The sequence below is a fragment of the Lacerta agilis genome, chromosome 4 (assembly GCF_009819535.1).
Source record: "Lacerta agilis isolate rLacAgi1 chromosome 4, rLacAgi1.pri, whole genome shotgun sequence".
NCBI lineage: Eukaryota > Metazoa > Chordata > Lepidosauria > Squamata > Lacertidae > Lacerta > Lacerta agilis.
Genome location: NC_046315.1, coordinates 77,443,779 through 77,469,843, shown reverse-complemented (window position 1 = coordinate 77,469,843; position 26,065 = coordinate 77,443,779). Strand labels below are relative to the sequence as shown.

The 26,065-nt window shown below is 39.4% G+C and overlaps 1 protein-coding gene across 2 annotated transcripts; it reads right to left on the bottom strand.

The window, feature by feature from the left end:
* Positions 1 to 26,065, bottom strand: ANKRD10 (ankyrin repeat domain 10). Of its 2 annotated transcripts, XM_033147763.1 has the most exons (6): positions 25,770 to 26,064; positions 19,785 to 19,937; positions 18,635 to 18,726; positions 5,823 to 6,058; positions 4,849 to 4,944; positions 1 to 1,235 (listed from the first exon to the last, which is right to left on the bottom strand). In XM_033147763.1, exons 1-6 carry the CDS (start codon positions 25,968 to 25,970, stop codon positions 778 to 780), a joined length of 1,236 nt encoding a protein of 411 aa, XP_033003654.1. In that variant the 5' UTR covers positions 25,971 to 26,064; the 3' UTR covers positions 1 to 777. The 2 variants fall into 2 exon arrangements, with proteins under 2 accessions (XP_033003654.1, XP_033003655.1); XM_033147764.1 differs by lacking the exon at positions 4,849 to 4,944 and having other exon boundaries at positions 25,770 to 26,065.

Genomic DNA, 26,065 nt, shown 5'->3' with positions numbered 1-26,065 from the left:
AATAATTCACATACATAGTAAAAAGGTGCCATCATGCCATTCTGTGAGCTATGGAAAAATAGCATGCATATCTGCAGCAAAGCAAAAGGAAAAAGTGCCCCATTTCTGCTTTCAGTTGTATACTAGGAATCAGTTTTGTGAACTTTATAACACAAAAAGCTAACCATTTTTTTAAAAAAAAGCAGCAACCCAAATATAACTATGAAACAAAACATATCAAGAACTATACAACCACTACTTAGTTCATTTTTAACTTACTAAAAGAAAAGCCACTCCTTTTGAGAAGCGAGGAAATAGATTGCGTCAAATGCTTTTACTGTCACCACCCACTCCTTGCATAGTCATAGCTGGCACTGATATTGCTTACCATAGTCTCAACAGAAATATCTTAAATCAGAGAATTTGTACTTTCCTAATATCAAAAATGAGATTCTTGCCACAAAGTTTAGTTTTAAAAGAGCTTAATTAAAGTGAAAAACAAAAGTTCTAAAGTACAGTGTTTATAAGCGTAGGAAAAAAAGTACAAAACTAGAACTTGTCATAAAAAAGACCAAACATTCCATTGAAAAAGCACCTATTCGTATAACTAATGGATTCTGTGCATGCAAAACTAGAAGCATAAGGCTATCAAGTGTCAAATTCTCTTAAACAAGGTGTAAAAACTGTTACTTGCTGCATCCTTCAGATTATACTGCCCGCCCCCAGGCAAATTACATTGCTTAAGTGGTATTTTTCCAAAATATGTTCCGACACCCACAAAATGTGGTATTGACAACTTTAGGAACCGTGATAGAGATACATTGTACCCAAGACAGTATTATCATATTTCTGTGCAACTTTAACAGAATTGGAATGTTCAACAACGCTGTTAAGTTCAGGAATACTTTCAGCAGTGTCCCCGAAACCATGGTAATGTCCATAGTGCAATGTATCTCCGAGATCATCCACCCATGATGGCCTGCTTGACACAAGGCTACTTGGGCTTCCATTCAGATGCAAAGAGCCACACATTTCGGAAGAGCCGTTTACAACCTTCTCTGGTTCCTCAACATTATTGCCCACATTGACTGTATGTTTATTAGCAGAGGCTAGTGCATTAGGTGCTATCAATGTTAGGCATTCTTCGTGCCTGGCACTCATTCCATTGAGCTGGGCTGGGGAAGTGAAGTCCAAATGTCCATTGACGATATGTCCATTTGTCAATGCATTCAATATGGAGTTACTGCAATTCATATCTGCATCAAGAAATAGACCCGTCACCACAAGTTGACTTGATCAAAATAAAAGCTCTCTCCCATTTTACTGCAGTTTTATTAAAATATTTCCAAATTAATGTCAAAACAAACCCAGTACAGCCTCATGCTTTAGGCAATTATTTTTTACTAATACACCTTAGAAACAGAGGTGTCTGGTAAAACATTTTATAAACAAAATTTCTGTACAAGGTGTAATTAAAGTTTGCAAACTGCTGCTCCAGTTAAACTATGCTCAAAATGTTAATCTGTTAAGATCACAATCCTACACATGCACTTCTTTGAAGATAAGCTCCATTTAAGACAATGGAATTTATTTTTAAGTAAAGATGCATAGGAGTTTATGCATTTCTAACAGTTATGAAAGGGATCATACAAAAATGCAAACAATATTTTGGACAATCAGAGAAAGAAAAGGTTAGATGTACTTCTTAACTAGAATATAAAACTCCCTACAATGAAATACAAACTAAACGTGAGTAGACTGTAATTTCAAAGCATTAAAGGTTACTCCAATATTAATTAACTCTGCTTTATTAAATTTCAGATGAGCACACAGTAAAGCAGGCATATAAAAAGCCTTATGCAAATGCAAGAATGATTATGCAACATGTCTTAAGATCGGAACTTATTTTATATCCATTTTATATTTAATATTGGACACAGAATAAATCTATGTTCTTCCTTAGAGTGAAATTTCAAGAGTCGGTACAATCCAGCTGCAAAAACACCACGAATGGCCACAGCAAAATGTATAGAGATCTGGTGTTTTTAAAATTTTCGCAACAAGCCAATGGTCTCTTTTCTCATTACTCATTAGTGCAAAATAATAGTTTTCTGTAAACATTTTTATCTCATTAGTTATACTTCTTTTTTAAAGTAAAAGTTTCTATGTAATGGGACTAGAATCAGTAGCAGGACATAAAAATATGAATTTGGCAAAAATAAATTAAATCACCAAGGTAAAATATTATCTTACATGTAAAAAAAATGCATTTCTGTGTTTCACAAGTGAGTATTTTACATTGATTCTAGGGATGATCTTTGGGTACATGCAGAAGTTCACAAAAAATGAAGGTGTTTTTGCCTCATAGCTCAATTTCTGCCTTGTTTTTGGTAAAATGCCATATTCTAGCAATATTACCCCCCCCCCCAAAAAATGATTCTGTGTATTAGAAAAAGGGAAAATAATTTGGCATACCAGTATTTTGTATCAGTATGTTTAAAAGAGGACAGCATCTGTTAGCAGAATGGAGGAAGATTTTTTGCGATTCCCCAGTTCTCTACAGCAGATGTGGGGAACTGTATTAGGTACCGCGCAAAATCGTTGGGCACTATCCAGTTGTGACTGTCAGCTAGTAGAAATGCTCATACAATGAACTTTCCCTTCCTCTCCTTTCCCTGCAGCCATCCAAATTTGCTTTAGAGTTGGGGAACACTCGAACAGATTGTGGGATGGGGAGGACAGCCAGGGGAAATCTGTTCATGCAAGACTGAGCATCATCCATTAATTCAAATATAATGGAAACAACTCAAGTTGTTACTTAAGTTACTTAACAGCCTTACTCAACAAAAACTGCCTCATTAAAGTTTGTGTAAGATTCACGTAGGCGTGTTTCTAATGACAATATAAACACTTGCGTTGAATTTACTGGGACAACACAATGTGAAGAGTTACAATTAGTTTTCTATTTAAAAAGTAGTATCAAGGGTCATTAGATTCTGCCCCCTTTCATTTTATATAGCAATGACTATAACCCAATCCACTTTATGTTCCTATACACCAGAGATGAGAAATATTCTCTCCAGAACGAATGTGCACATTAACAGATGCAAAAGTGCATCAATAAGTCATTTAAAATATAGAACTACCAGTCTGAGGTTTAACAATTGGGGCTGATCCAGAAAGCTGTGTGGAGAGCATGAAAAACATACTCTAATTCAGAGAACAGTATGTGCAGTCATCTCCATTCATCTCAGTGGAAGCTGAAGCAGCTCTGCACATTGTATGCTCTTTGCATGCATTTGGCAGCTTTCTCCACTGAAGTGACTGAGGAAGCCCTTAGAAGAGATGCATTTTCATGCATTTCCTGCAGCCCTTGAAATGGGAAGAGTGACTAATGACTGGACATCAACAAAGGAGTATGAATAGGATTTTCTTCATCATTATTATTATTATTATTTGTACCCCAGCCACTCTGGATGGTTTCCAACAAATATTAAATACATTAAAATGTCACAGATTAAAAACTTCCCTAAACAGGGCTGCCTTCAGGTATTTTCTGAATGTCAAGTAGTTGCTTATCTCTTTGACCTCTGATGGGAGGGGGTTCCACAGGGCGGGTGCCACTACCGAGAAGGCCCTCTGCCTTGTTCCCTGTAGCTTTGCTTCTCGCAGTGAGGGAACCGCCAGAAGGCCCTCGGCGTTGGATCTCAGTGTCCGGGCTGAACGATGGGGGTGGAGACGCTTCATGGGTTGCAAATAGTAACTCAAGTCCTGAAGCACCCATTAACTATCAATTTAGTTGAATACTAACAATAAAACCAAGACATAGATATCAGGTTGGATCCCTCAGTCCACTCTGGTGGCTTTAATAGCCCACCCCAATGTTCCAAGGGATAGGGGACCCTGCTAAATGGGACAGGCTGTGGTATGCCCCTCCAGGTAAAATCTGAAAACCAGAAGGAGGGACTAGGTTTTGGGATTCCTCTCCCATCTGCACCACATTCAGGAGGGCCCCCGACACTCAGTGGGACACTTTCAGGGTACTGTCATGAGCAGGACTCATTGAATATGCTTGCCCCTGGACCCATCCTGTTGCTTTAACGCACTCAGGCTACCTTCGAAGCAAAACTGGTAGCATTCGCCAAACTAAATTTACAATCCTATACACTGATCAGATGATTATTAAGGCAGTGCAATCAGCTTTACCTTTTTAATTACAATAAATAATTGCTGCATTAATCAAATGCTGAATATTCTTCCAAGAAGCAAGTAGGATCACCTCTGATCAAGGCACAAGGCATGCAGGTCTCTAGACAGGAACAACCATGGGATCATCTACAGTGGTACCTCGGGTTACATATGCTTCAGGTTACATAATCCGCTAACCCAGAAATAACGCTTCAGGTTAAGAACTTTGCTACAGGATAAGAACAGAAATCGTGCTCTGGCGGCGCAGCGGCAGCGGGAGGTCCAATTAGCTAAAGTGGTGCATCAGGTTAAGAACAGTTTCAGGTTAAGAACAGACCTCCAGAACGAATTAAGTATGTAACCAGAGGTACCACTGTATCTGGATCTGTCGTCAACATCTCCCCTCATATCTTACATCTTCTACAAAACTGATAATCTTGCTATTTTAAAGAGTCTTATAAAGGTATTTTAGCAATGCAAATAAGTTTTAAGACTTTAGGACATGTGCAGTAAGATTAAGTTAGAGATAATATGCATACTGATTCTTGCAACGACAAGGAGTCTGCATTGCAGAAACTGTGTATATTTCAATCTCTTTGGGTCCAACAGAACCACTCTTCCGCATGGTATCTTCAACCATTTGAATGCTGTTGTGGTTAACAGGAAACTGTCCACTCCCACCTGATATAACAGGAAATTCTCTATCAACATGCATATTGTCAGCATCATCTTCAGTTCCTCCATTTATCACAGATATCAGACCACCAAAACTCTGACCTGTTTAGGAAAAAATGATTTAAACTTGTGAATATTTCTTATTTAACTACAGTAACATTTTATGGGTGGAATTTAATGCTAGGCCTACTCAGACCAGCCCCTTCAAAATTAATGAACACCCCATTGACTTCAATTAAGTCTACTGGATGAAACCACATCTTTAACTGTAGTTAGCATATTTAAGATAACTCACAGTGAAATGTAAATTGGACAGGAACATTTTGAGAGTTTCATTGACATGGTTGAAAATAGTTCAAAGTTCATACAAGTTTCTTTACCCAACAGTGGACCACATGGCACAGGAGACTGCGGTCTACATTCTGTACAGCAACTGTATCATGGGGCATGCACAGCATTAGGTTTTTAAGAGAGGAGAAAAGTGTGCGGGAAAATAAGAGTTCTTCTGTAGACAGAGGAGATTTGGGGTTGTGTCTGTTGCTGCAACACTGGGGTTGCACTGGGAAAAGGGACTTGTTTCCTCTCCTTCCCCCATATGCCGCCCCCCATCTGCTTGAGGGTCCCCAAACTACCGGTAGATTTGAGGGCAAATGGGGGAGCTGGAGGAAACCATAAAGTTCCATTGTGCAAACAGAAATCTTTTGTGACTGTAGAGCTGCCACCTTCAAACATTTTTTTTTTAGCCAAGAACAGTTCTCAGAGTAGTTGAAAGAGAATTGGGGGGGGGGGACAAACCCTTCAGTAAATGCACATATTGCGAGCTTTAGAAGTCTCCTGAATGAGCTCTGTGCAGGTGCTGAATCCACATGTGTGAGTGCACAGAGACCGCAAAGAACTACCATGGTTTTCCATTAGGACTGAATTCGGCCTCTGCATTCAAACCACTTTCCAGCAAAAGTGACAGAAACCCAATGGCTCACCTTCAGTCCTAGCTTTCTTCATTCCAACACTGTTCATATCTTCAAAGGATCGTTTTCGACTTATGCCTCTACCGAGGAGACTGGGGCTAGCATTCTGATGGGCCCCATTTAAAGTGCCATTGCTATAGAAATGGTTCAGCGGGCAGTTCTGGAGGTACAATAGCAACTGAGCACATTCCTGGAAGCCCTGGGTATCTGCAAGATCTGCTGCTGTCAGGCCACTGGCATTTCTCAAGCTGCACAATACAAATATATTGAATTATACCCCGTAATAAACATAACCTGGTGGTTGCTGCTGATTCTACTAAGGTGATGAAAAATTTGCAAATTCCCATTAAGGGTTTTAAATTATCAAATGTTATATTATGTAACTAATCCCTTAGCACATATCTGTATTCTAAACAAAGTTTGGGAAGCAGTACAATTAAGTATCATGTGACACAAAAAGTAAAAGCTTCCTATTTAAATGTCTAAAAAGGCTAAAATTTCTTGCCTGTTGTCTGAAGTATCTGAACTCTTACACAAACTTCAGACTCTTAATTCAACTTGTATTATACTAATTAATTTGATAAAATGAATTATCTGAACAAAATAAATACTTGAGAAAATTGTTATAGAATAGTTGTCCATGGCATTCTAGAATCTAACACCACAAAAATACATCGCCGTTCTTCCTAATAATAAAAACTAGGTATGCATGTGCAATAAATTCTTAACATATATATCCACATATAGTGCTTTATTTTGCTACTGTGTTTTTTATTAAGCTCACTGCTTATTTCAAAATTTGTGACATCATAAGTAGTAATGTATTATTCACTATTTTAGCCCATGATCATGGGTACAGAAAAGATTTATTAATCTTTGAACTTCTAAAACTGAAAGATAGTAAGACAGATGCAGTTTAAGTTGAGGAATTCATGATTTGCCTTGACAATAAAAAATATTTACATAGTTTCTGTCTCTCTCTCACACACACACTCTAAAGGACAATAAAGTAGTAATGTACAAAATAGCACAAAAGAATAGCAATGAAACATTCCCTAGGAAGTTCAGGAAGAGCCAAATAATTGTAATGATGCATGAGCTTCTTTTTAGCTATGTAGCTAATTATCTGTGAATAGGTAGATGGACGAATGAAGCAAGATTCAAGTGAAAGAATGTAGCTTATTTGCTAGATGGAGTTAGTTAATTCAGCATATAGCATGTATTTCGACACTAAACAATCTAGTGTGCGACTGAACAATAACAAAAAGAGCTTTTTAACAAATGGGGCAAGCTATCTGAACATAGATGAGGGTTGGCATAGGGTTTAATAGAATCCACTTTCCTCACTCCACTTGCTCTCTCCAGTCCTGACTTCCAATGGGACTGCTTGGGCACACCTCCCCTAAAAGCACTTGGCAGCTCCACTCCTTCCTAGGCCTGAAAGTTACTTGGGCTGCCAGGAGCAAGAAAGAGGGCTCAGAGTCCCAATCACCTATTACACACAAAACTGTGAATGGAGGGGCAGTATTGGATCATTGTCATCACATTACAGATAACCAGGAGGCAGCAAACTGCCAAAATGGCATCAAGACATAGCCTATAGAGGTGCAGGAATGTATGATTCCACAGCAGAATAAGATACCCTATTTGCCATGGGTCTGACTTTATACTTCAGTCCCCAAGCCTCCATGCATCTTTTAAAGCTGTATTGAAAGCTCCAAGTATGAAGCAAATAAATGGCGGGAAGAGAGAATCAATAAAGTGGAAGCTCATAGTTTTTAAGAGTGAAGATTAATAAGAATATTAAATCTCAAGGATTCAACCTTAGGGAATTTCAAAAGGAGTGTACAATTTTGTGAAGGACATTTTATAAAGCAAAATGTCACCCATTCAGAGTGGCAAATAAAAGCTAACCCAGGGCCTGTACTAGCACATGCTAAAGCTTGGAATAACAGGGGCAAGCGAAAAGGAGAAGAAATTGCATAGGTTTTTCAAAAGAAAGCTGTTCTATTTTTCTATTAACCAAAGCCACTAAATGTAAAGGGGAGGTATGTGTGATATCTAATTAAGACTTTCTCAAAGCTTCCTTTTCTTATAAACATCTAGAGAATTTCATGTTTTCTATTAGGGAAGTAGTATCTGATGAAAGCAATAAGCTTAAAAGTAGTATCTGGGAATACTGAGAAAGGCAGTTGCAAGAATCAGCAAGAGGATCTTCAAGAACAGAATGGCCACGAAGTTTCTTTGCCCCTATCCCAAGAATTAAGGCAGCTTTTATTATTTCAAACCTACCCAAAGAAAATATGAGTATGACCATAAGGGAATACTGCATGTTAAAAGTGACTGATTTGATCTATAATCTTGGCCCTCTAACAAAAAAGCAAAGACATCCACATTGTATTGTGAACTTGATCATTGGTACACAGATTAACCTGCTAGTGCAAAAAATCTAGATCATTAACCTGTCGCAGGCCTTGAGACCTACTAAAATACATAACTTTGTGTTCCGAAAAAAAAGGTCAAGGTCAAAAGAGTCTTCCTGTTCATTTTTGAAAAATGGTCCTGCAAAATGATTCCCTTTTTGCTATCATTCTCATTCAATCCTATGATACACCTGGTTAGCTTCCCTCAATATGGTTTTTACGTAAAACAAATCGTAACTGGTAGTAATAAATAACGCTGGAACTAATTTGAACTTTAAACCGGAAAGGAAAAGATACTTAAGCAAGAGCACAAAGGTTTTATTCATCAAGAATAATTTGTGAAATAGAATTGAAATCAGAAAAACAGAAATCAAGCCCTATTGAAATGTTGTACCTAGATGGCCCTTCTACCCCTCATGAAATAGTGCAAGCCTGCAAAGACAATATACAAAGAATGACAAGTGAGATTGCAAACGAGCACAGAAGTTAGACTTGTCCTGCTGGTGTTAACTTCCATTGCTGCTGTTGCAATCAGATATGGTTATATGCTTTAAAAAAACAAACAAAACAAAACAAACAAACAAAAAAAACAACACCAGACCTGTAACCTATAATCTTGGATGGTGGGAATAGAAGATCTCTTTAATCTAGGGCGGCATAGGACATATTCCAGAGTTTACCAAGATAAAAACAGCAATACTAAAGTTCGGGGGGGGGGAGGGGCAAGAACTGTGTCCTTCCAAATGCAAAAGGTCAGTCTGAACAAAATTAGTAATCCAAATGCTTTTGTCGTGAGGTATCTGAATGTACATATATATTATACATGATTAAACTTCATCTGAGTTAAATTCTTTATCTTCTGACCTTTAACAGTGATGTACATGTATACCTTTGTTTGTAGTACTAAGGGTAACATTCATAGTAGATTTCTCCCCCTTTGTCTCATCCATTTTCCTCCTGGGCAATGTGCTGTTTCCAGAATCTTCATTACTACTGATTAGTCTTGGCAAGGAGTCTTCTCATCTGTGGATTTCACTCTTCTTGTTTTGAGTTTCCATTTAGCTATGTCACCATGACATCCATTCTAGGGCCATGATTCATTTGAGACTGTTGTAATATTATAAACCAACTATTAAAGGATGGCAGTGATGCAGCATACAATCTTTAAGTATAAATATATTGCAATCTTGCCATAAAGATTCATGGGCATATCAGACTCCAATTGATCAGTCATCAAGTAGATATTCCTTGACTACAACAGGAACTTCAACCTTATTCTAAATGCAAAGTTAACTTTCACTGCAGGAATCTCAAGTGCCAGGAGATTGCTCTCTGTCAGATATATATAACTACTGCTTCTTTTCAATAATGTGACCTAAGGAAAAGGGTAGTCCATCCTATACATGTGGTCAGATAATCCATTTTTCAAGATAATTCCAATAGGATGAACTGATTTAACGGGGGAGAAATACAGAGAGCAAACACTTAAGAGCATCAACCTAAATTTTTTAAAATCACCTTGCTAATTACAATTATTGAGGCATGATTCAAATTACCAAAAGGTATCCATAGGAGGCTTATAAACATACAAATGTGATAGGGGGTCTACTGAGTTAATTTTCTAAGTTGACAAAAGAAAACTTGCCCCTAGTCTTTTCTTCCTTGCAATTTTGCATCTGGCCTATTGGGTGGAGGGGAGGGAAAGGGGAGTTGAATATCACTTGCATCCTGAACGTATCATCCACTTATAATGTCACATACTTTGAACAAAACATAGGCCTACTTAAAACTCTAAAAAGGGGGGTTTAAAAGGTTTTTTCAATTTAAAAAAAACTCTAAATTGGGGTGATTGCCACTTTATCTGTAGCTTAAAATGTTTCTTCATTAATGCCATGAGACAATCTTAAGAAAATAAAACCTCAATTCTTAATGTAATATGCCCATTTAAAAATAGTCAAACTTAATATATTGTTAGTTTACATTTTTTTTTATAAAACTGTAATTAGGGTAAGCAAAAGCATGCAAATCTATATATGCTATATCTGAATTCCTAGATTAGCATTAAAACCAATCACCGCAACAAATACCTCAACAGTATGCCTTGTGTGCAGAAAGGAAGCGATACTGAACATTCAATGCCACAACTGTAAGGTTTTCGGAGAAGCACCTGTGGCAGTTTCAGCAGTTTCTATATGGAATGCTCCCCCTTTCTAGGATTACTTGAAAAAATCAAGTCAATTCGAATTACGTAGCTGTAAAACATTGACATGTGTAGTTTTTATAGTTTCAGAATCTTCTCTTTGATTTAAAAAAACGGGCAATGGTGCATAAAACAGGAAACTTACATCATAAGGGATCACATATTTGCAGGCAACATTAAGATTAAAAGTTATATTAACATACATAAAGTGCAGTAGCACATAATTATTATTAAGCCATCATCATGTGACCACCTTAACAATGAGACAGTGCGCCTGACTCAAGCACGGACTCTCAAGCACGGATTTTCATCCTGAAGCCCATTGTAATTCTGTCAGTTCTCTGAAATGTAAACATGATATGTACTAGAAACAAATTGTCAATTCATGGCTTCCGTTACTTTAAATTTTGGTAAATTGCATGTAAAGAGAATTACCAACTATGCCTACACGAAAAAGGTAGCTAATACATGGGATTAAAGAATAAAATTCTTGCTACAGCACTGCAGAAGTGAACAAGTTTTTTTTCCATAGGCTCCTCCGACCCCAGCCTAAGACCGTTAAAGCATTAAATAAATAATAATAATAATAATAAGATAAAGAAGCTAAAATGAAAGTTTTAACCCTTTGGCATCCAAAAATAGAAAGTACAACAAAATGATCTTGAAATTGTGGTGAACAATTAACAAGAGACCAATTGGGAAAAACTCCACTAAAGAGTTGCTGCAGAAATGTACTGCATACATACATAATTATGGTGCCATGCTTTCATTTCACATTAAAAAACTTATCTACATTTTGTCAGCATGAGGATTATTATAGTTCTTCTTTGCTTCCGTACTTTGCTTTATAAAGATCTTCAAGTTCTGATATCGAATACACAGATACGGCTAACTGCTCACCACTATGTTTTCCCTGCTTCCTTCTTTTAACACAGTGTTTTTCAACCTTTTTTGGGCAAAGGCACACTTGTTTCATGAAAAAAATCACGAGGCACACCACCATTAGAAAATGTTTAAAAAAATTAACTCTGTGCCTATATTGACTATATATAAAGTAATTTTTCAATTTTTCCCACGGCACACCAGGCAACATCTCGCGGCACACTAGTGTGCCTCGGAACAGTGGTTGAAAAACACTGTTTTAACATATCTTAGTCTAAGAGCCTTCAGAAGTTTCCTTCACTGTTGCCATAAAGCTGAAATAAGACGGCAGGCAGAATTTTAAAAAAACATTGTCAGAAAGGGAGCACAAAGCTGTGTAAAGTAACATCGACTAGTCCTAATAAATGTATTTTCCTTCAATTCCAATATTCCCGAACTTGTTCTCTCCAAAGTTGTATATGCAGCATTTTTAACTCCTCCTGTACAAAAGGGGAAAGAGATTCCGAATTCTTTTAGTCTGCCACTCTCCTATAATATAACTGAAATCACGGAGCTGACAAAAATAGACATGCTCAGGTTTCCCACAAAATAAAAAAGATGGCCTTTTGGCCCACTGGTATGTTACAAAAATAGTAAATTATAGCTGATTCAGGGAAAGTTTGCACTTTCTGTGCAACCTAAGTGTTATCATAGGATAACCTTAGGATTGAAGAATTAAAAAAAACCCCAACAACTACAAGGTTCCCCTTTCTTGTGGGATTTTACCATCCAAGGAGTGTATTAAATGAGACAAATCAATAGTTATACAGAAGATGACCCTGAATGTTGCATTTACTCTTTATAAAAGCTACTGTGCATTTTGGATCCAAGAGCTAACCTTCTCTTACCAGCTAGCAAGCTTTAAATAACCAAGTTAGGTAAAGGTAAAGGTACCCCTGACCGTTAGGTCCAGTCGCGGACGACTCTGGGGTTGCGGTGCTCCTCTCGCTTTACTGGCCAAGGGAGCCAGCATACAGCTTCCAGGTCATGTGGCCAGCATGATTAAGCCACTTCTGGCAAACCAGAGCAACACACGGAAACCCCGTTTACCTTCCCGCTGGAGCGGTACCTATTTATCTACTTGCACTTTGACTTGCTTTTGAACTCCTAGGTTGACTGGAGCAGGGACCGAGCAACGGGAGCTCACCCCGTAACGGCGATTTGAACCGCCGACCTTCTGATCGGCAAGCCCTAGTCTCTGTAGTAGCTAAAATGCAATTTCTAAAAAATAGAAATGCAATTTCTAAAAACTAATATCCAGGCAAAAATTTAACAGGTTGCCTTTTACAGTACGCTGGAATGTGTACTTTGAATAAACAATATTAATAAAGAACTGACTTTCTGCATTAAATGTGGTCTGTGAAACTGGATGTTAAGTAACGACACTGCTCATGTCTACTTTTACATACCAAACGAGGAAAAATTACAAACATTTCTCATCTTCCTACCAAAATACATTACAACTTGCAGGTATAGTGTATTCATGCTTTGCATGTAGAGACAGAAGACAATCTTGAGACTTCATAAAATCATATATAAAGTGAAGATATAATTGGGAAAATAAAGAAAGGCTTGGATTCCACAGGAGCCTCATGAAATATATATTGTGAATGCTTACAGAACCACCCTCTGGTAAGCAGAATGATGAAAACTGGCTGCATATGCTTCTCTTCCCTACAAACCAATACAAAAGCTGATACATTGAGGAAGAAAATCGAAATCATGGATTCTGGGTGAACACAGAGGAATGGTGGGATGCACCAGCTAGAGAACCCCCAAGTGAAGAAGGCTCAAGCCCAGGGATTTGTGGTGGGACGATGATGAATGGTCAGAGGGAGAAGCTGGGAGGTGGTGGTGTCAGAAGCTGAAAAGCTAACAGGGTTTAGTGAACAGGGAAAGTTTGTTGCAGAGAGAAGCTCAGAATCAGAAAAAGGAGAGGAGGGAAGCCAAGAGCCAGAGATGAGCCGGGCTGGTGAAGAAGCCAGAGTGCCTCTCCCTTCTGCTGTGCAAGCCCTTCCCCTGGTCTCCCAAGACCAGGAGAAGTATGGAGGAGAAAAGACAGGTGTGCCTGCAGAGTCTCAGATTGCTTGGGAGGCACCTGGTAGAGGAGCCTTAGGCAGTTTGGGAAGATGGGGACACAAGTGCTTCACCTACTGAGAAGAGTTGCTGTGCTCATTAGGCATGGCTCCTCTGAGCAGACCTTGTTTCTGGCTCACTCCTGACAGCTGATGTAATTTAAGTCCTGTCACATCCACCAAAAAGGGGAAATGTAACTTTTGTTCTAAATACTTTGCTAACACTAGGCCTAACAATGTTTCATGAATTTGTCACACAGTTAAAAACTGAGTTCAATTTATAAATGTAGATTAAAAGATGTAAATTAAAGCTGGTTTAATCCTAAGATCATAGAAGCAAATCAGGTAAGCTAGTAGACCAGAATGCCCCCAAAATATTTTGGGTATGTCTACCTTGTGCAAACATATTCCATTACCTCTCCTCTTTTGGGGACCCTGAATCTATTTATGGTCCTAAATCTTCACTTGTAATGGAACAAATAGTGCACATTTTTGCCTTCTATTTAATAGCTCTATAGAAATGAAACTTGTTAGTCAGCTTCATAGCAAAAGAACTGTAATGAGCCAGCAGTATTTTGCAGACCACAGAGATTCCTATTTTATCTTGGACTCAATCTTGTTTTTGGCAAAGCCAACTCCAACTAGTTGTGAACACATGAACTTTTCAATGTAAGATACTACATTCATGACTCTAGAATTCAGTGTAGAAAAAAAATCTTAAATCTTCTTTGTATAACACAATTCGTATTGTTACAATTATGTAGCTGGAGGTTTTATATTTAGATGAAAGTTGGTTGCTTTTCATGAGTACGGGTGGTGCTTTGGCATTAGGTAGAAATTGTGGGTTGGGGTACTCTCCCCTTGGATTCCTGTTCTGCGAGACCCCTTTGGATTCCCCTGAGACTATGGAAACCTGTTGTCATATATATGCACACAGGTTAGGGAGTTTCTTCTTCCTCCCTGGGATACCCAAGAGTCGAGCCAATTCATCCTGTCTCATCTCTACTACCTTTGTGCTAAAACCTAAAAGTTGTTAACAAAGAGCTGCTCACAAAGGAAAACTTGTGATTCCAAGTCCTTCGTCAGAAATTTGTAATGCAGCTGAACTGAACTGTTGCAGCTCTGAAGTAGTCTATATAGATGAAGCAATCCTTCAATTACCTTGAAGTACTTGAAAATGTGATGAACAGAAGATATATTGTAGTTATAATTAAAAGAATTTATATACCGTCTTTCATTTCTAGAAGAAATACAAGATGTAAGAACCTTGACAGAGACTGCAGGAAAGTGATGAGATCTTCTCCTGTTTAATACTACACACACTCAGTTACCTACAGACACATACTTCAGCTATGTTTTAAAAATGTAGATTAATTTTTTTATTGACTTTCACTAAATGTTACACTACAAAGGCAAAAGAAAACATGGCACCAAAATTGTACATGTGCTGGTACAAGATTAAATATGTAAAATGCACAAATATTTGTCATTATGCAGTTCTCAAATCAAGTCACTATTATGTATCCACATTAAAAAGTTACACCTCAAACCTTTTACTGATATGAGGACATTAGGACCACCTGCGTCCCTTCTTCTCGTGTCCATGCACACTGAACCAAAGTTAAAGGAGCAACCATGTTTATATCTGTTGGGTATACAGTGCACAGAATATGCTCCAGCTAAAATGAGAAGGTAAAATCCAACAAACACATCAAAATATTTTCCACTGGGGTACATTTAACATTGCTGTCTATTAAATATACACAACTCAAGGGATCCAACTTCAGCATTAGGGAAAGCAACACTTTCTTATTTTAATCTCCTTATTTCAGAATTGCTAGATGTTTTTATTTTTTTAAAAAATAGGAATTGATTAATTTTCAGGCCTTCCATTCCCAATTAAACTGGGAAAAATGTTATTAGTAAAACATAAAAATGCTAAAGCAAGCAAAATATTCATGCTTTAAAACAGTATTTCAATTATGAAATGTCACTGTAATGTGAATTTAACATTACAAGATTTCTCACCATGAAAAAGACAATGAAGCCTTGGATGTGTGTTCATTTTGGGCCTAAGGGTGGATATGCTTTACTGTATTCTATTTTTTAATCCATGTTTCCAAAATGACAGATTTATATATCTGCCTATGCAAACAAAGTTATATGAAGATACTAGAAATGCATTTTGTCCAAGCTTTTTTTTTAAAATGTCAATATTTTAGAAAGGTAAAGGTAAAGAGACCCCTGACCACCAGGTCCAGTCGTGTCCGACTCTGGGGTTGCGGCGCTCATCTCGCTTTATAGGCCGAGGGAGCCGGCGTTTGTCCGCAGACAGCTTCCGGGTCATGTGGCCAGCATGACAAAGCTGCTTCTGGCGAACCAGAGCAGCGCACGGAAACGCCGTTTACCTTCCCGCTGGAGCGGTCCCTATTTATCTACTTGCACTTTGACGTGCTTTCGAACTGCTAGGTTGGCAGGAGCTGGGACCGAGCAACGGGAGCTCACCCCGTGGCAGGGATTCGAACCGCCGACCTTCTGATCAGCAAGCCCTAGACTCTGTGGTTTAACCCACAGCGCCACCTGGGTCCCTTTCGTCAATATTTTAGGTATGGTTAAAACAAAGCTCTACTGAAAACCAAGGTCAAATTCAGTGGAGGGATTCTACTAATATATCATAATACAATTTACACATTGCAAAAGCTATTTTCAATAGCATTACTGAGTATTTGTGATCAGAACAAAGTTAGGCAAGACAAAAAAAGTATGGAGATTAAAACTTAACACTTTTAAAGTGTTATTTTTTTAAACTCACTTATTTTCTTGTGCAATGTGACCACCTCAAACTTCAGTTTTCAAAGCGGATACCTATATTGCCAATTACCTTGCAGTAACTAATGAGAACATCTTTATTTTTAACATCTACATCTGAAAACTAGAACTGAGAACTGAAACCCTCATATCGTTCTAGTAGTGCTCATCAGTTTTTCCAACCACCTGCCTATGTATAGCTCCTTATATGCCCAACATGAGTCTTGCTTACGTAATGCCTGGCATGTTTATGATACTATACAAATGGTTTGCATTACTACTGCCACAACAAAAGCAAATTGAAATGTTCGCAGGTAGATCAGTAAATTTATTATTATGACAGTAGGCATCAAATTAATGTTTGATAAAAAAAATTGGTTGCTTTGCATATTTGGAAGTTTTAGTACTTTCAGATATCACATTATTGAAACAATTTAATTCCATCTGTTTCCATGCTTCCCAAACACAAAGCTGGTTGTTACCAAACACCATTGTTCTAAAGAACTGTTCCATGAGATGAGCAGGTGTGTACATATATAAACCAGCATGTAGGAACATCAAGGTGCTTTATAGTAAGGGGTGACCAATGGTCAAAACCCAGACAGAATTAACATATATTATGTGACAAAAGGGGATAGAAATATGGAGCCTGGAATAATTTTTAAAAATTAATCTACTGAGTAACCTTACAGTAATTGAGTCTCGTGACTTATCTGTTGAGGTCCTTTTAGACCCCCAGGATTTATCGTGTTCTGAAACTAAAACAGGGCAAAAAGGAAGGAGGGAAACTAAGCTTGTGTTAGAAATCTGCTTTTTAAATAAATCATTTGGTAAGAACAAACACTTTGCTCATACTCAAAAGTTACCTGCATGTTGCCATTTATCACAAATCACTGATGATTTGATAACTGGGGACCGAGTGTTGAAATTCCTGCATTGCAGAGGGTTGGACTAGATGACCCTTGGGATCCCTTCCACCTCTACAATTCTATGATTCTATGGGGTTAAGATTGTGGGCCTAATGCAGAAACCAAGAGAGGAAAAAGCCAGAGAAAAGCTAAATGTATTAAGTTGGCATGAACAATTAGTGCTAGTAAGTGCTCTGCTTGATATGTAATGTCTGAAAGTACAGCAAATATAAATATTTAACAGCAAATATATTCTGAAACACAGCCCTTACAGAATACAGTAATTTTGCTTTATATAGGATACAAAGTCTTATTATACTTTCCCCAAGCATTACTTCAAACAACTTATCTTGCACAGTAAGTTCTACATCTTTCTGATATTTCCACTTTTTTATTGTCAGGTTTTCTATTTAAGATAATTTATTGTCCTCCAATTGAGATGTGGCTCTATTCAGGCATCCGCATTTGAAAACTTCAGTAGAATATTTCATGTCTTTAAAAAGGGTATAGATGGGGCGCGGGGGGGGGGGGGAAGAAAACTTACCAAGTTTCAGGTAAGACCAAAGATTTTGGACAGGTCTTAAGATTTTATTAGAATAATTCAATTCAATGGAAGACCTATGAGATATATACACTTTTTGAGCAAGACCATTGTGTTGAATAACTTATAAAATGTGTAAGAGGATTTAAGGTATCTCTCTATTGAGTTTCAGTATTAGCCGATTTATTAAATGGAAACCAAAGGGTTAAACAAGCAGCGAACTCTTATTGCACTAAAATAAAAGGAAAGTTTATACTTCAGATTAAGATACAAAGTACTATTTAAATACTAAAACTAGCTGCAAGAGAAAAAGCTAATGTCATTTATATTATAAGCCATATAGCTTATACTCAACAGTTCTAGTGAATAGTGCATCCAATTTTTCCATGCGGTATGTTGCCATTGTTTGTGAGATTTTCTTAATGTTTTGTAGAACACAGTACCTTTAAAGAAAAAGTTAAAAGTGCAAGAACAGAACTTATTATGAAACACTACCAATCCTACTAATGCGCATACCTAAAATTCTATTCTAACAAATAACTAATTGGTCTGTCATATTTTAAATATAGCTACAGGCTCTTAAATACTTAATAACTAATTCTACAAAGTGCAATTAATAGTGTTAACTTAAAAATGCACTCTTTCATGGATGACAGACATTGATTTCACTTTTGGCTGCAATGCTATGCACACTTGCATGGGAGTAAAAGGCCACTGAATACAGTGGAACTTACTTCTGAGTAAATGTGTATAGGATTGCACTGTAAAATGTGTAGAGTTACAAGACATGTTGAAGGTACAATACTTAGCATAATTCAACATGTCTAATTGAAATCATCTCGATTAGTTGCCTGTTGTTCTGCATTTCTCAGTTAATACCTGAGTTTACTGCTCTATGTTAGTTAACTAGACACACAACTACTCAAAATATCTCCAAACCTTACTTACTCTATTTGAGCTCCGTGAGCCACAAGGGCACTTATGGACTCCATACTACCAGACCGGGCTGCTTTGTGAATAGGAGTTTCACCAACATAATCCTGGGGGGTGGGGAGGAAACATAAAGCAGATTAATACCAAATATGTATAGGTTAAGCTAAGAATTCTTGGACTGAAGATAAAAAATGGGTAATGACAGATTAGCAAAGCGACTTGGACCGTACTATAGGACAGATGTGCAAATATTTGACCAGAAGCAAGTAGAACATGAGACATTTAGACTGCCAAAGATTATTAGCTACGTATCATCATCCCCCAGCTGATACAGCCTATGATGACTATTTTTTATACCCGAAAAGCAGTATATTATTTTAAACAATAAATAAAACTACTGCTTCATAGAGCTCCAGGTGTCTTGAAGCATCAATTTCTGACCATTTATTTTGGACAAACTGAAATTTCCATCTCTCTCTGTCTAGAAAGCACCACAGTTGGCATGTCAAATGAAGAGGATAAAAGACACTTCAACTCACTGAGGTCATCTGTACTTCAAAAGTGAGGAAGCTGGAGCACCTCTAAGCTACAAACCTGATCCTTTGCAGTGATGGCCAAACTTGCAGTGATGGCCAAACTAAAACAGCTGGAGGGACAAGTTTGGCCATCACTGCTTTAGAGGAAGTGAAACCTCATCCAAAACAAGTTAAAGATCATGAGAATATTCACAGTATCTTTATCTTGTCTAGACTGAGTCTCCATTTCAACCCTCATCCAGTCCATAACATTGGACTGTAGTAGTTTACACCACTGTGTCACATGGATATGGTGTAAAAGGGTGTGTATAGCTCGGTGTCATCTGCAGATTGATGACACCTCAGCCTACGCCAACCCTAACCATTTGATGATGATACTGAATGGCACGGGAGATGACAACCATGGGCCGGTGCAGTAATGATCCCCAGCATCACCTTCTGAAATAGGTCATTCAAGCAGGAGCAATTCCAGAGACAGCCTATTCAGGATACCATAGCCAGTGGTACTGAAATACCTCTCTCAAGGATATATTCAAACAACATGAGTCACAAACCTGAAAATCTTATGAGTGTACAGTAGTTTGACAATTATAGCATAAGATTAGAGGGGGGGGAACCCAAATTGATACCTGTTTGTTTATGTTGGCTCCTGATTGAATTAACCAGATGAGGCACTGAGGATGTCCTCCAAAAGCAGCAATATGGGCTGGTGTTTGGGCAAAACGCGTTGTACAGGCATTAACAGTAGCTCCCGCTCTCACTAACTGCATCAAACAGTCCAGCTTTAGAAAGAAACAAGGAACAGAAAAAGCACATGTTTAATTATAAACAACATTGTATTAACCTGGTGTCATATACAGGTAAACAGCTCATTGTATTAACCTGGTATCACATAAACAGTTAAAAGAATCTGTGGCCAATTCCTGTTCACCATAAAGCTTCTCAGATATAAAAATAAGCCATAGTTTGTCATTACAAGAACATAACATAAAATATATAACTCACTATAACTTTGCATGTGAAATCAGACTATTTTACATAATTATGAAATTTACAGAGGAATTCTATAATGTTTACGCAAAAGCAATATTACTCCCAGGAAAGAGCTGAAAAGGTTGCCACAAAAGAGGAACTCAGTAAAAACAGTAGCCACAGAATACTCATTTCCAAACTAGATAAAAAGGTCACCAAGAGAAGGCAATATTTGAATGAGCAATTTTTAAGCCACGATAAAAATGTAAATATATATGTAGGCAAATATATATGAAAAGAAATGAAAAAAATACCATATATTGTTTGTGTGTTTGATTATGGTTTGTATGTTAGTTTTAACGCTGTTGAGATTCCCCTAGGGCCAGGGGTGGGGAGCTAGATCTGGCTGGTAGGACAGATACTTATTCCCCATACCCCCTGTGGGCCAAACTTGACAGGTTTTTTGGGGGGGAAGGCCGACGACACCTGTCAATCATTGAATGGCACATCATCAGGTGATGGCAGCACTTCAAAGAGCTGAGTAGAGTTATCTGTAGCTGACTTCAGCAGAAAAATTGAACTTGAACTGAGCACCTACCAACTGGCAGTGGTCAGTTCCAGCTGAACTTGGCTGTACTATTGAATTCATCATGTGGAAGTTAGCAGTGCAGCAGATTCCAGAAAGCTAGAATTGAGCATCTGCCAGCTAGTATGTGCTTAGGTGACAGACTCAACAGCACAGCTGATTCCAGCTGGGTTGCTCTGACTGCCAATGAGCTGGCTACACTTTGGCAAGGGAGGCTTGCTGTCACTGCCAATCAGGAACACACTTTAAGTCTCTCACTTGTGCACTGGGAGCCACATCTGCACCTACCCCTCATCCAACATCACATATGACATCAGGTGTATTCTGGGGTAATAAAAGACATTCTAAACAATAATTTGAGCCGGCCAATTCTACAAAGTACATCAATTCTGTTTCTACCATTTTCCACCCTTAATAGGTTGGTCTTGTCTGCTTTGTTGGTGCCATCTTTCCTTTTTTTCTACAGTGCAGAAACTAAAGCAATGCAAAAAGAGCCAAACATGAACCATTATGGACAGACATTTGATTTCTCCTTTTAATCAAGAGTAATTTGTTTGCCATTATACTTAAGATACTTTCTAACTGAAGTGTATGTTAACACTAATATATATCGAACCTGCCCTTCATCATAATGGATCCCAGGGCATGCTGATTTCTAACTAATGCTATTAGAACCTGGAGTGTGTGTGTGTGTGTGTGTGTGTGATCCACTACAACTCCACAAACCTTTTATAGGACTGTATTCTCTTTAGAAAAGGGTGAGCAGAAACATGGCGGGAGGGGGATACTTTTCTTTGTACATATGCAAACAATACCAGTTATTCAATGATTAAATACGTAAAACTTTTCAGGAAAAGTAGACCAATGGTTATTGGACAGGTTCATAGTTTCCTTTAAAATGTACGTTTAAAAATCCTGTACATGTGCATCAGATAAAAGTTTTAAATAACTACAGCTTATGAGCAAATTGCAAAGACTTCTAGTCTCTGGTACAAAACATAGTTAATACATTTAGAAGTAAAATCTGCAATGCTACTGCATATTATAACCTCCTGATAGCCTGCACCTGACACAGCAATTGGGCCTGCATTGGGCTCAATGCTATAATGCAGGGGTTAGCAATTTTTTTCACAGGGGGCTGGACCACTGTCCCTCAGACCTTGTGGGGGGCCGGACTATATTTTGAAGAAAAAAAATCCCCCCAACTCTCCCCTCCCTTCTCCACAGCACCAGATGAGCCCCGGTGGCTGCTAACCTGTGCCTTGCAAGTGGCAGGGGCTGGGGGCGGCGGATGATGAGCAGAGCAAAAGGGCTGGCTCTGGAGAGGAGCTGCTTAAAATGGCACTCAGCCAACTGCGGCTCAACAAAGCCAGCCCCCTTCCTCCTCTAGGCAGGGCTGGGAGAAGCCAGGAGGAGGCACCGCCACGGTGTGTCTGAGGGACGGGGAGAAATGGCGCAGCCTGAACGATCAGAATCCCCACACCGATCCACGCAGCAATTCCCAGACCGTCCACGGGCTGGATCCAGAAGCTAATTGGGCCGGCTCCGGCTCCCGGGTCTTAGTTTGCCAACCCATACCATAATGTGATGGCAGTGGGGGCTGGCTTCAGATCCAGCAGATCCCCCTGTAGGGCTCAATCCCCCCCAATGGTCCATTTCCAGTCTTTTTGTAGGCTGTCTAAACATTCCAGTGGTGGCACTTCCACCTGCCTTCATGTTCTGCAGGCAGAAATGGGAACTCCATGCCACTAGAATGTTAGCAGTGTCACTTCACAGGCAGAGGACAGAAGGCCTGGCTAAGGGACTCCTCTACCCTACCCAATCCAACCCATCCCTGCCTGGTGCAGAAGGGGTTTCAATTGCAGTGTTATTATAATAAGCCCTATTAAAATCTATTTTTATCCACCCTACTTTGGGGGAAAGTAATTTAGTAAACACATACTTTGCTTTGGAATGCAAACTGATAATTGTTGCCAGTTAGTGCTGTTAACATGTTTCCAAATAAGATCACAAAGTAACATCTTACACAGGGATTAATTAGGCTAAAAGCACTACATACTGTTTATTTCCTCTTATTTATTTATTTATTTATTTATTTGCTATTACTTCATATACCATCCTTTATCCAAGGATGATAGGGCAGTTTACAATACAAAAACACAAAAATATATAACATAGCAACAAACAAAAACGCTCTCTCTCTCCCCCCCTCCCCAGTTTGAAAGACCATACATACATTAATTCAACAAAGGCCTAGGAGAAGACAATTTTTGCCTGGCGCCTAATAATATCCTAGGGTTTCATCTTCTTGGCAAACACTAGAAGATGACAAAATGAGAGATGAGGAAAAAGAAACATTACAAGAGTGGGAGAAAGGAAACAGAAGCCGCAATAATTTAGGAGCAGAAACTTGGCATGCTGTGTCAGTTTATAAAGTTGTTTGTACTTGCTTACACTCACAAAGGAATTTTATTTTTAACCATTGACTATTCTTCGGGTGGCATCCAACTAAATTCTACTAAGAGTAGTAGGCCCACTGAAAATAGTTATGTTCTGATGAGGCTCTACAGAAAAATGTATCAGAAACATAGAAAAAGCTGATACTGCTAAGAAAACCAATGTACGACATATAAAAGAGTCCTTATTACTTTAATCTTTGTCCACTATCAGAGGATCATTTCTCTGTAAGATTTATTGTTGCCAAACATAGGCAGAGGACTGGTTGCAGTCAAAACACTCCCTTTCTTCTAGGACTGAACAACTTTGATGCTATAATAAATACGTCAGTGTCAGAGCAAATAACAAGTGGTGTTCAAGAGCTTGAACATCACAAACAGGTGGCTGACAAGAGTTTTTAATAACAAGTGGCAAACCAAAGCGGAAAGGTGAGATTAGGTTTTTACAATGAACTCAAGAGCACCTTTACCCAATCCCATGTGTAGCACAAAGGATAACCAATGGAAAGCAGGCCGAAGTGGAATCTAGCTGTGGGTGTAGTTCTGTTCTCTCTAGCTAAGATAAGAGAGGAAGGAGGTCAACTGTGATTCAGAATTCAGGTGGCCAGATGTGGACGATGACAGTGCTCCTTTAATAGTTGTGTAGAACTTGCTGAGCTCTCTTCTACACAATTATCCAAAGATGCAGGATCCCTCTCGTCTTCTGAATTTGATTCAACAGGGGAGGATTTTGTAATTCAACATTTGATGGAAAGGGGAAGAATATGGAAAGAAGGTTGCCACTATTGCTCTGTTGTACTAGGGCAAACACCACAGCTCTGCATAGCAGCCAAAGACCATGCACAAATAAATACAGGACAAGCATGACATATACAGGTGAAACTCGAAAAATTAGAATATCGTGGAAAAGTTCATTTATGTAAGCAATTGTCTTCATTAGCTACTGGAGTTTAATATACGAGATAGACTCATGATATGCAAAGCGAGATATGTCAAGCCTTTATTTGTTATAATTGTGATGATTATGGCGTCCAGCTGATGAAAACCCCAAAGTTGAGATTGTTAATTTGGGGTTCTCATCAGCTGTACGCCATAATCATCACAATTATAACAAATAAAGACTTGACATATCTTGCTTTGCATGAGTCTATCTCATATATTAGTTTCAACTTTTAAGTTGAATTACTGAAAGAAATTAACCTTTCCACGATATTCTAATTTTTTGAGTTTCACCTGTAGGTGGGGAACAACCTGTAGCCCTTCAGATGATGCTGGATTCCAACTTCCATCAGCTTCAGCCAGCAAGGCTAAGGGTTAGAAATTATGGGAACTGTAGTACAGCAACATCAAGGGAAGACTTGCAACAATAAAAGCTCAATAATCAAAGAACCACAAATACTTTTATGCATTCCTGGCTTACTTACATTATCAGGATCAAGAAGGGAGGAAAGTGGCTGAAGCAACCAAATGTGAAGATGCAAGATTCACAGAGATTGGCGTTCACTAACCATCCTGAACAGGAATACTCCTGATCTGTAGCAGGTTCTCACTAGCAACTTACAATGCTGATGGGAACGCCTGCTACACCCAGGGGAGGGGAAAAAAACACCTCCATCCCTTGAGAGCAAGATAAGGTGAAGTCCATTATGTAGCAATGGGCTTAAGAGTGTTGTTCTTAGGCGTTCCCTTAGGTACAGAGAGTTCATGCCTTACTACATCTCTCAATGCTTCCTATTCTCTTTTAAAATGTGGGGTTTTTTTGGGGGGGGTTACTGGGTTGTTGTTTTTATTTTGACTATATGTATGTTGTGGTTTTATATTTTGATTTTATTCTGTGAACCGCCCACCTCCGGGAACAGGGCGGTATATACATTCAATAAATAATAGTAAGTATTCGAAGCCATAGCTGAGGCTCCTGCACTGCAGGGGGGGGTTGGACTAGATGACTGTGTTGGGGGAGGTTCTCTTCCAACTCCACGATCCTACAATCCCCGCGGAAGGTTAAAAACATACGGCTCGAGAGCCACTGTTTCGCAAAGCGCCGGCTGAGGCAAAAGGCCGGGGATAAACGCTTCACACTGCCGAGGCTGCCGCCTACGAGGTTTCTGCGAGGCCACTCAGAAAGCGCCGAATAACGGGCTAATGCTGCTCACCGCCGGGATCTGCTAATTCATCGCTCTCGGCTCGTTATTATTTAAAAATAAAGGGGGAGGGGGACCCACACAGGCCGGCTAACGACGCCGCCTCGTTGCTGACAGAACGCGAGCAAATGCCGCGCGCCACTCCCCCCTTCCCAACGTTTCCAAAGCACCTTCTTATCCCTCTCCAATACCACGCCGAGAGGAAGTTAACGGCGCGCGAGGGTTTCTGTTTTATTTTTATTATTCTTATTATAACAAAGACACGCGCGCGGAATGGCGGCAACCGCCTCCTCCTCCCCGCCCTCCGGCGCGAACAAGGCGGGAGAAGCGCTCTAAGATGGCGCCGGCGCGCGACAACCGGCCGTTGCTCCTAGGCAGCAGCTCGAGGCGTAGAACTCCAGCCCCGCGCGCGCCACAGCCTGGCGCCGCCTGAGGAAACGTTTTTTCTCCCCGCCATACCTTTCCGAAATGCGCGGCCCAGTGGATGGGCGTCCACCCGTAGAAGGAGTCCTCGGCTGCCAGGTTCTCTCGAGGCGCGCTCTGCAAGAGAGAGCACAAAGCTGGCAGGTCCCCGTCGCGGCAGGCGCGGTGCAGAGGAAAGCGCAGGGTCAGCAGCTCCTCGCTGGAGAAACCCGCCTCCGGGCCGGATCCCAGCGACATGGCGGCGGCGGCGCTCGAGCCACGGGAGAACCGAAGGCGCCCGGCAAAAGCTGGCGGGTGGTGGCGAGGTAGAAGCTGCCGTTCAAACAGCGCAG

What these genes read in the sequence shown, in the direction of transcription:
- ANKRD10 (XM_033147763.1), bottom strand. Translation starts at nt 25,970, where the DNA reads ATGTCGCTGGGATCCGGCCCGGAGGCGGGTTTCTCCAGCGAGGAGCTG. An exon ending in GGGCCGCGCATTTCGGAAAG is followed by an intron (nt 19,938 to 25,769) that starts GTATGGCGGGGA and finishes TTCTTTCTAAAG; the next exon opens with CTGGACTGTTTGATGCAGTT. An exon ending in AGAATTTCCTGTTATATCAG is followed by an intron (nt 1,236 to 4,848) that starts GTGGGAGTGGAC and finishes TTCTTGATGCAG; the next exon opens with ATATGAATTGCAGTAACTCC.